At 38.0% G+C, this 11,899-nt stretch overlaps 1 protein-coding gene across 1 annotated transcript; it reads right to left on the minus strand.

The window, feature by feature from the left end:
* Positions 1-1,532: 1,532 nt before the first annotated feature.
* LOC124380280 (transcriptional activator MN1-like) lies at positions 1,533-8,395 on the minus strand. The gene is made up of 2 exons (XM_046841125.1): positions 4,897-8,395; positions 1,533-2,076 (listed from the first exon to the last, which is right to left on the minus strand). Exon 1 carries the CDS (start codon positions 7,377-7,379, stop codon positions 4,926-4,928), a length of 2,454 nt encoding a protein of 817 aa, XP_046697081.1. The 5' UTR covers positions 7,380-8,395; the 3' UTR covers positions 1,533-2,076; positions 4,897-4,925.
* Between the last annotated feature and the right edge of the window lie 3,504 nt (positions 8,396-11,899).

An 11,899-nucleotide genomic window follows, 5' to 3' on the forward strand; every position in this document is an offset into this window, starting at 1 on the left:
CTAAAGAGCTGTCCAAAGACACTAGAGACAAAATTGTACACCTCCACAAGGCTGGAAAGGGCAATGGGGAAATTGCCAAGCAGCTTGGTGAAAAAAGGTCCACTGTTGGAGCAATCATTAGAAAATGGAAGAAGCTAAACATGACTGTCAATCTCCCTCGGACTGGGGCTCCATGCAAGATCTCACCTCGTGGGGTCTCAATGATCCTAAGGAAGGTGAGAAATCAGCCCAGAACTACACGGGAGGAGCTGGTCAATGACCTGAAAAGAGCTGGGACCACCGTTTCCAAGGTTACTGTTGGTAATACACTAAGACGTCATGGTTTAAAATCATGCATGGCACGGAAGGTTCCCCTGCTTAAACCAGCACATGTCCAGGCACGTCTTTAGTTTGCCAATGACCATTTGGATGATCCAGAGGAGTCATGGGAGAAAGTCATTTGGTCAGATGAGACCAAAATAGAACTTTTGGGTCATAATTCCACTAAACGTGTTTGGAGGAAGAAGAATGATGAGTACCATCCCAAGAACACCATCCCTACTGTGAAGCATGTGGGGGGGTAGCATCATGCTTTGGGGGTGTTTTTTTGCACATGGGACAGGGGACTGCACTGTATTAAGGAGAGGATGACTGGGGCCATGTATTGCGAGATTTTGGGGAACAACCTCCTTCCCTCAGTTAGAGCATTGAAGATGGGTCGAGGCTGGGTCTTCCAACATGACAATGACCCGACGCACACAGTTAGGATAACCAAGGAGTGGCTCTGTAAGAAGCATATCAAGGTTCTGGCGTGGCCTAGCCAGTCTCCAGACCTAAACCCAATAGAGAATCTTTGGAGGGAGCTCAAACTCCGTGTTTCTCAGCGACAGGCCAGAAACCTGACTGATCTAGAGAAGATCTGTGTGGAGGAGTGGGCCAAAATCCCTCCTGCAGTGTGTGCAAACCTACAGGAAACGTTTGACCTCTGTAATTGCAAACAAAGGCTACTGTACCAAATATTAACATTGACTTTCTCAGGTGTTCAAATACTTATTTGCAGCTGTATCATACAAATAAATAGTTTTAAAATTATATATTGTGATTTCTGGATTTTTTATTTAGATTATGTCTCTCACAGTGGACATGCACCTACGATGACAATTTCAGACCCCTCCATGATTTCTAAGTAAGAGAACTTGCAAAATAGCAGGGTGTTCAAATACTTATTTTCCTCAGTGTATATATATATTTACATACAAATCTATGGAGTACTTGAATTGTGGAATATAAACAGATTTTTGTTTTGCATATTTTATTTTTTTTCTAGAATATTAATTTAAAGCAATAATCAACACACACTATAATAGATAAAAGCAACGAAAAAACACTGTATAGAAATATATTAGTTTTCAGAGTTATAAAGTTTTTACTGAAATATGTAGTATGAAAGTGTTTTAAAAAGGCTTATTTGGCTCCATTAGAACCACTGTACTATAGGGTATGAAGAAACATGCATTATTAATAATTATCCACAAGGAAAACCAGAGATCATATTTAAATTCAGAATTAGAATTTATTTGTAAAAAAAAGCATAGCCAATGGACAAAGACATAAACACTGTTATACAAAACCAGTTCCAAATGTAACTTTTCCTTGCTTCATCCCATATTAAATTTTATATTCAGGTAAAACATTTTTCATTTTGTACTAACTGACATCAGAAATAAAAAAGCTTAAGCTTAAATAACATATAAAATAAAGTGTGAGGTTTAGATGTAGTACAGTGTGTGGCCTTTACACACATGAACACATTCACAGTTCATTTATATGCTTGTGGGTATGTGTGTCTGCATATGCCCTTCATCTGTTTGTCTTAGATAATCTAAAACAGACCCATGTATTACTGTATATTTAACTTTTATGTCAATGCTGTTTATGTTTTAAAATGGTTGGAGATTTCTGGGTGAAGAGAGGACCAGGATGAAAAGGATCCACCATGATGTTAATCTGTGCAGTAGATGGTGATACACCGTTGAGGGCCAGAACCCCCAGGCCCAGAAGTTCCACTGTCCCTTCCACTTTTATGCTGAGGGATATCTAAATACAGAAGAAAAAAAACTTTTGCTGTCTTGCAATCTCTAGATAAATATCAAAAGAAGGCACAGATAGAGAAAGACAATGAATAATAACATTTCCGATTTTATAACTAACATTTCTGATGCGCAATTTGTATACCAATTTTAAAAAGTTTCTTTATTTACACACTCTCAGCAGCCACATTTAAATATGGTGCTTTTAACTTTTCAGCTAAAATAGACAAAAATACATTTAGCAGATTTGTGTGTTTCTTATTTATTCTTTTCTTATTATGTAGTCCTGTAGTAAAAGCATATGCTAATTCAGAGCTGAGCAACAATACATCTTAATGTCTCTTATCTGTACTTGCCAAACAAATAAAGATGTGTATGTTTTTTCTTGCAAAACATGTACAGATGCTTTTAACCTGAAAATGTGTTGTTCTTTCCAAGAGTTGAAACTATACCAATATAATAAAGTGTCAGAGGGTTTTCTTTTAAATAATATGATTGAATGTTAAAATGTCTCTAATCACAAATAAAAGGTTCTCCCACTTTTACACTTGCACCAAGAAGTCAATTAAATGAAGATGGAAGCAGGGTCCATTTCTGTTTAAATAGTTTTTCTTGCAAAGTTTCTGCTTTCAATGTGTCTAACTACTTATATTTTGTAATTCAGATACTCCCCTTTTTAAACAAATTCATATGTCACTTGCAGTACTCTGCTTCTGACTCAACTGGTTAGTCATTACGCAGAATTAAAATTTCAGAGCAAGCAGTCTGCAGGCATTCTTTAGTTGGGGCAATAAAGCAATATAGGGTGAACACTTGTGAATATTAATGCCTATGATTTTTTAATATGATGTTTAATACTCAGGTGTCACCATACTTTTAGACATATTATAGACATATAGAATTATGCAAAGGTTATTTATATTTTTCGATTATATATTATTTAATTATATATTATAAAAAAAATGTATAGTGTTTTTAACAATCTACATTGTGAAAAAATATTTTTCTACATACACAACCCACATGTTCCAATCACATCTGTGTGTACAACAAATGCTAAGATACTAGATGCTAAATACTAAACACACACACACACACACACACACACACACACACACACACACGCGCGCACGCAGAGCTAAGATAATCACCCTCCCTGGCCCCCTGCCCCACAATCCATGCAACCTGAAAAAGGCATTGCCCCAAACCTCACAGCCACACAATCCATCATTCAAGTCAACTGATGTTAGCTCAAATGGACTTTGTAGTCCAGGGCACTCACATGCATTGTACCTATTATTATTAGAGTTACTGCTAATGTATGGAATACAAATTTAGTAATACATTTCAATTCCTCTAATAAGATTACAGGATTTACAAAAAGTAGTCAGAAGTGAATATAAGGTTTATTTTGTTATGTAAAAGTTTGTGTAACCAAAACTGATTCAAGAATTGAAAGCAGTAAAGCTGTTATCTATATGAGACAATAAATATATAAAGATGGTGGTATACAATGGACAGTCAGGTGTTGCAGACCTGGCAACAAAAAGTGGTGAAAGCACAAATGCATCTGTTACAGAAAAATAAATTAAGTTTTGATTTATCTCACAAAGCCGAAAAAACATGAGGAAGAAGAAGAAGATGGAAACAATGAGTTTTCCTTAAATGTGTTCAAGCTGCTTTTCAAACGTGAATGAAAAGGTAAATCAAACTGCCAAATCACGCAGTGATGTAAACAGCCTGGTGATATTTGTATAGAAGTCTAACTATAGGGAAGAAAGTGGCTTCGGTTAAATGCTCATATTAAAGTGTGTATAAAATAATTTAATAACGATTTAGAACAGTCTCTGGGGAGCAATTATTTTAAGAATGATTGTATTAAAATGTATTTCAATGATTATGTTATGTTTTTGTTTAAATAATAAAAAGTCTAAAATCTTCAAGAAATTGTAGTTTTATTAATGTTAGAAAAAAACTTTGCTTAAAGGGTTTACTGAATATATTTAACTGAAATATTAACACAATTCATAATAATCAATCAATTTTATTCTGTCATTTAGTGTCGCAGTTTTTATGATCTAATTTCTTAGCCCTATAAAACTGGATAATATAAATGTAATATAATATATAAATGTAGCCAAATGTTATATGTTATGCATAGTTATAACATACTTATACATTGTATAAGAAATGTATGATTATGGCAGATAATTATATAATTGGTTAATTAGTTTGTTGAACAAAGGCTTTTACACATATGCTGATTTCTAGATATTCAGAAATCATGTACAGTGATACTGGTTATCTGAGACAGATCTTTGGGAAATAAAAATGTATTTTAATGTTTAACCTACAATCTATAAGACTTTCACTAGATACCACCATTTAAAAACTATTAAGACATTCGGAATAATGCAAATATTCAGAAATATCATAGGCAGGAAAATGTGCTCCTAAATGATTGCATTTCCTTATTTAACTGAAATGCTCATATATACAGTATTTGTGCTGCCATTTTTATTCACTTAGTTCAGTATTGTTTCCATGTATGTTTTGTAATTCATGTATGTTTATATATGTATGTATGTTTTTGTAATCTATTTGAATCTACAAATTGGAATGACATTATACATCAAAACTCGAATTGGCTATGAAAGAATGTGTGTGCTGTTCTGGATATGGAATAAAATTATTTGTTTTCTTAATAAACCAAAATTAATAAACAGTCAAAATATTTGGAGGCAAATTAACCAACACTAAGACAACTTCATGGAGCCATTTCCATTTATACAACAACAACAAAAACAGTAATACAACCTTTACGTACCTTCCTCTGTCTTATGCTTTGGCTTAGCCTTATTCCAAGCAGACTTTGAATTGTTCTCTCTTAAACTCACATGCAGGTTGTTGTTGATGTTGTTGACGCTGGATTTGTGTCTGTAATATCTGCAGTTGGTGGCGCTCATCCTGACGTGAGGTGCTACAGGGTGTGTGAACTTGGTCTGTGCTTGCTATCATTTGGTGATTTACTCCTCTGCAGCATTCTGATATTGAGGTAATGTTTTCAGTGAGATCTATGCTATGCCTTGTCTCTCCACCCAACAATCTAGTGCCCACTCTTTGCATTTCAGACCATCCATCCAACAGCGGTTTGTGGTCTCTCCTGTTTTCAAAATAATTTGTGAAGTCAGTCTTATTACAGCAGTCAGGTGATTTGGACACTCTTTGAATGCCTTTGTCCATGGTTGATAACAGCTCAGGTTGATCACCCAGCATAAGCTCATTCCTCTTTCCCCATTTACTATCTCCAGTGCCAGTTGGTAGTGGAGCATATTGATCCAGACTCATAACAGGGCTTCCAATATTGTTTGGAAAATTAATCCCGGGGCTCACATGGCCACTCTCTCTTTTTCTCCTCTCTTTCCCGCTCCTTGTTGTTTGTGTCTCAGTACATGGTGTATTTTCCAGGTTGTGACATGAGGAGAGGGCACTGGTGTTCTCGTGCACTGTCTGATTTGGACCAACTAATGTGTCATTGCAATTTGCTGAAAAATAATCTGGCCCAAAGCCAACAGTCATGGTGGCTGTGCTAGCATTCATGTCATGGTCACTTTGATTAAGCTTTCGTTTTCCTTCTACCTGGCTCTTCTTGTTGTATGTTATGTTAATCTTAGGAGTCCCCAGGCTGGCAATCATGTCCTGGCAGGCTGTAGAAAGAGCTGATAGACAACTCTGTCCAAAAAATTTGTTCTTCCAACCTGCTTTATCAAGAGTCTCTATTTTGCTGTTTAAGATTTGTTGTGCTGGTGAAAGCTGTGACTGGAAGGCATAATTCCCTGGAGATGAGTTCATTCCCTGAGCAGCATTGTATACTTCCACATGCTGAGACTGACCACCTATTGGTTGCCCTGAATAATCGTTTGTGTGCATTTCTTTCAGTTTTGCACCTGTCCCATATGTATGCATTTGAGAAATCCAGCCGCTGTCAGAGACCAAGTTTGAGTCCATTACATCAAAATGTACTATTTTCCCACCTCTGTGTCTCTCAAAGCCAGAGTGAGACATGTTTTGCACATGTACTATAGAGTTCTTAGGTTCTCCATGGTGACGAAGCTGCTGCTTGTTGGTTTGTTTCATTCTTTGCTGCTGATTCCAAGAGGCTACTCGCTTGATCATCATGGCAGCATTCTGCTTTTGAAGAGACACTGAATCTGCATTTTGTATTGACAGAAGATTTTCATGGGTAGTGAACTCACCAGACAGGCCTGGGTGCGCTGTGAAGGAGAGTTTCTTCAAGCCAAGTGGGCAGTTCATGATAATGTTCTGTGGGCACTCTTGATGGACATTAGAAAAATCAAACCTTGACCTTTGGCCCGCATTTAAATAGAGAGAGTCAAAATGCTGCAGCCTCTGACTGGAAGTCTGCTCTGGGAGGGTAGACAGCTGCTGCATATTTAATGAGGGGTCAATATAGGAATGCATCTCTTTATTCTCTAATCCTTGAATTTTGCATTCAAAATGATTATGCTGACCAGGCATTACAATGCTGCTCTTATGCATACTGGTATTGGTGGAGGCAGTGTGATGTTGTTGTGGCTGGAGATGTGACAATGGGCTAGAATTTTGTCTGAATATTACCTCGGTCCTCTGCTGTATTAGAGGGTACCTTGAACCAAGCCCCATCCCCCGTGGCATTCTGCACACATTATGGTGTGATGGGGATTGCTGCTGCTGATTAGGTGTGTGGTGATATCCTTTAGAGATACCCGGTATTCTTGGAGTTTGAGAGAAGACTGAGTTTCCAGAAAAACCGACCCCTGGCAACTGCCTTCCTGCCTCAAAATGTAAGGACCTTGAATTGCACTCAGAAGAAGAAAATGATGATGAAAAACTTTCCTGATTCAGTGACTGGTCCAGGGGAAGACAGTGAATAGGGATGTGGTGGTTTCTACTGGAAGATCTGTAGGTTTCGTAGTCTAACAATGAGCCTAGTCTTTGGTGCTGTTGCTGAGAAAACACAGCCCCTGTCTCTCCCTTTTCAAGCAAGACAAATCCTTCTGTGGTTCCCTGCTGAGGACCCATACTACCCCCATAATCCATTGTACTACCTTCAGGTAAATATGTGAATCCATTCCCAGGTTCCCCAAAGTCTCCTCTGAAGAGTGACTGATGGTGTGCATGGGTCTGATGGTTATTAAAAAATCCATAAATTGGCATATCCTGTTGCTGTGGCTTCTCCTTTAGTCCTCCTGCATGCACATCCATGAGCCCTTGTGGACAGAAGACATCATATTGCTCCCTTCCATTCATTTTAATGTCATTATGTGAACAAGCAAATGTACCTGTTCGGTCAATATAAATAAAACCCGGGCTGTTTGATGGGAGATCAGAACTGCTATTAATTTTTATTTTTTATTCTGCATCAATGTGGTGATGGAAATCAAGCTGAATTTTCAAGCTTAGTCCAAGAGCCAGTCTCAGAGTTTGCTCTTAACCTTGCTTTTATCCTTATTTAGCTGAAAGTGGAAAAAACAGGCACAATATAGATAAAAAATGCAAAAAAATCATTCCATTCGGAATAGTTGGAAAACCAAAGTTGGAATGAAGCACTGTGCACATTAAATATAACCGATGCTAAACGAGTACTGATCCATTTCATCTTTAAACCCTATAAAATTCGCCTGCTTTAGAAAATGTAATGCTGTTTTCCATCAGATGAATGATGTTCACCACATGGTAGGTCGCGTCCGAAACTGCGAGGGAAATGGTTTTATTATTGGCTATACAACATCTACTTTAACACAAGAGAAGATTAAGAAAAGAAATAAATAAAATAATATCACGTGGTCGGATGGAACATATCGCTTCCAAAAAAAAACACCACAATTCCACTTCATGTGATCCGATCAAGAGGACTTTGAATTCACAATCCTTCCAGACGCTCAAATGAGGTATAAAAATGCTCCTCTTCAGGAATTATTTTCCCTCAGTGGCATCACAACAACGCGCTCGTGCAGCTTTTCATGTCCTTTCAATTGCAACCAGGAAACAGTTTCTTTGTGCATGAAATGTGCAAACTCCAGGTCCGTGTGTTAGTGAGGACTAGACTCGGAAATACGGTCGCAAAATATTGCATGTCCTTCTGCATGTCCTTCTGAAATGTAATGTAATGTAATGCACGTATCCGAATCCACAATGTGCCATTGGTGGTGTAGGTTTCTGTGCGACCGCGCCGTCAGTCCGGGTCCGGGTTTATAGCAGTCCGGGTTCTATCAGTCCGGGTTTATATCAGTCCGGGTTTATACCAGTCCGGGTTTATAGCAGTCCGGGTTCTATCAGTCCGGGTTTATATCAGTCCGGGTTTATACCAGTCCGGGTTTATAGCAGTCCGGGTTCTATCAGTCCGGGTTTATATCAGTCCGGGTTTATATCAGTCCGGGTTTATACCAGTCCGGGTTTTTATCTCTTCCACGGCAGACGACGAATCGGGGGCGCGCTTGCGAGCAGCAGTGCAGCGGGCTCGAGTCCTCACTGCTCCACCTGGAAGCGACACGCAGGTGTGTGTGGCATCTACAGACTACAGAGCGCGAGCAGGCAGCGCGTTTCGATGAAGCTGCAGCGTTTTGCATATCTCTGTGCTGTCCACGCGACCAATCAAGTTTTGCACTAGAGAGATACCTGAGATGTTAAGATGATCCAGGAGCTCGGAATTGTGCTGGAATTTTCAGTCATAAATATTTTTTTTCTTACTGATTTGTGTATTGTTGTAGCATAACCCACTGCTCTGTTTTATTTTCTTGTTATTGTTCATCATATTATTGTTTATTTGATGTTTCAATTAAATTCAATTGAATTTCACACTGACCAGGCATAACTTTATAGCCACAGAGCAAGAATATAACATTAAGACCACCAGCCTAATATTGTGTTGGTCCCCCTTTCGGTGCCACAACAGTTTTCGAAATTGAGCATTTACGGCATTAACTACTTCAGTAATCTGAGCTATAGAAGCTCGTCTGCTGGATCTCACCCCACATTGTCACATATCGACGCTGAGGACGTTGCGTCCGACGACGTCCACACCCGACGCCAAAGGTACCCCCTTCGCGCCGCTTTTCGACGTAGAGAGACGGTACCTCCCTTCGCGTCGCTTTTCGACGCAGATGGATGGAAGCCCCTGTGCTTAGCTTTTCAATGCAGATCGCTGTCCTATACACTTAATAATATATTATCTATCATAATAAGTGTATAGGATTAATTTTAAAATTTCTAAAAATCCTGAAGATTACCGTAACTGTAACCCTAACCCAAACCCTAACCCGAACCCTAACCCAAACCCTAACCGTAACCCGCAAATGGGGTCCCGTCCATCTGCGTCGAAAAGCGACATGAAGGGTTTCCCGTCCCTCTACGCCGAAAAGTGAAGCGAAGGGGTACCCTCGGCGTCGGATGTGGACGTCGTCAGACGCAACATCCACAGCGTCGATATGTGACGATGTGGGGTGCAAATGTGTTGTACATGGACCAGACTTCACTTCCCACATGCATAAGTGAGCCTCGGCCGCCCATGACCCTGACACCGGTTCACCAATGTTGCTTCTTTGGACAACTTTGTATAGATACTGACCACTGCAGACCGGGAACAGCCCACCAGAGCTGCAGTTTTGGAGATTCTGTGACCCTGTCATCTAGCATCACAATTTGGCCCTCGTCAAACTCACTGAAATCTTTACACTCACCCAATTTTACCTGCTTCTAACACGTTAAAGTTTGAGGACAAAATGTCTATTTGCTACCTAATATATCTCACCCACGAACAGCTGCCATGATGAAGATTTAATCAGTGTTATTCTCTCCACTGGTTATAATGTCATTATGTTATGCCTGGTGTATTTGTATAGCGCTTTTTTACAATGGACATTGTCTCAAAGCCGCTTTAAACAGATAAAGCAGTTATAAGGTTGTATAAAGGAATGTATGATGTGTTATACTGTATTTGTACAAAATATTTCTCATAACATTTAAATTAAACTACTGAAACAAAGCTCATACATTTTGAATTGTCTTTCTCAATTAGGGGCAGAGAGGTATTGCAAAAACGTGCTTGGCCCCCCTGAATTACTGCTCAAAACTAGAGTATATATATATATATATATATATATATATATATATATATATATATATATATATTATTATAATGGAATGTGTGTCTATGGCAGCTCATAGAACAGGCCATACATTTATCTGATTACTGGGAGAGTCTGCTGATTTGGTTTCTATAATCAAAAACAATTTAATTACCTTTTAAATATGCTAGTCTTGCAATGCTGTTTGACTTCTGTAAGTAAAAGCATTTGATTGCCATATTACATCAAAATGCAAAATCAAATATATAAATAAAAATAATTAAATACATATAGAATAATCTATTTCAAATAGCTTAAAAAAATGTAAATGCACTGTATAGTGTTTTCTTTATGTTTTCTTTTATTGAAATTATCCCAAACTTTGGAAACTTTATTTTGTGTTCTTTGGTCTGAACTTTGCCCCTCGCTGTTTTCTCTCCATTCCTCTTTTCTCATTCAGCAGCAGCTTCTGTGTGTTCAGGGGTCTCATTTATAAACTTTCATTATAAATAAGACCCCAGAGCTTTCCAGAGTGTAGGGTGCGTCAGTAATAATAGTCCGTGGGAAAACACAGTGCTCCTTGTATAGTTAAAAGGACTAAATGAATCAGTGAGGCAAATAATTGGCCTCAAAGCTTTTTTCTATTCTAATTACTTATTCGAGGAATCTTTTCAGCTCTGGTAGCAAGTAAAGTTGCAACTGGCTGTGTAACATAAACAACCTTATGAGGTTTTACAACTCATTTTACAACATTGTAATTCACAGCTTTTAATTCAACATTGTCTCGGAGATTACCTTACTATAACAATTTAAGTAGAGTAAAGGAGACCATCTAATAGAAATACCATGATGGAGGAAACAGTTTTATACAGATATTTATTAAAAGTAGCTTAGGTTTTATCTTCTAAGCATGTTTAGGAAGAGACAAAGGTGGTTGTGGTCAGATAATCACTTACCACAGATGCATATAGCGTGCTACTTTTGTCAGAACAAGGCTTCCTGTGTTGTCAGCAAAAGCAGCCATTTTAGAATGAAAGGGCACAGGGGTTAAGCAGCATCTGTCCTCCAGTGGACAAGAATTATGCTTGGAACAGCATATACATGTGAGAGTTGAGATTAGTATATGCATGTGAGGTTGAGTAGTCTAGAGTTATCAACAGAACTTTACAACAATCAATATTTACACAAAACCTTTACAAACTGCTTGTGTCATAAGTATTCGATATTATATTTTTCATTAAACGTTTACACCCATAAAGACACACAAGTATCTTTCCCCATTGCGCAGAGCTGTTTATTATTTGTAGTTTGATCACCATTGTAATTTTCTTAATAGAATAAATAAATATATATTACATTATATTATATTATATTATATTATATTATATTATATTATATTATTCATCCTCAGTGATCACTTTGTCCTGCTCAGGGTAACAGTAGAGTCTATCAAAAGGCTTACATGGATCATGTTGGCATGGATCTTTGTTTCATCCCTGCAGCACCGCATTTAAAACAAACCTGTATATCCTGAATATTTTAATATATGTACAAATAATATATATACAGCTATTATAATAACAAGTCTATTATAAACAGTGCATTTTAAATATATTTTCCTACGCTGTGTGAGGTGTTTGTGAAAATGAACATCCAGTGTCGTGAACTCGTGTCATTGGACACGACATGTCATTCTGCACCTCA

Source organism: Silurus meridionalis, chromosome 27 (assembly GCF_014805685.1).
Source record: "Silurus meridionalis isolate SWU-2019-XX chromosome 27, ASM1480568v1, whole genome shotgun sequence".
Lineage (NCBI taxonomy): Eukaryota > Metazoa > Chordata > Actinopteri > Siluriformes > Siluridae > Silurus > Silurus meridionalis.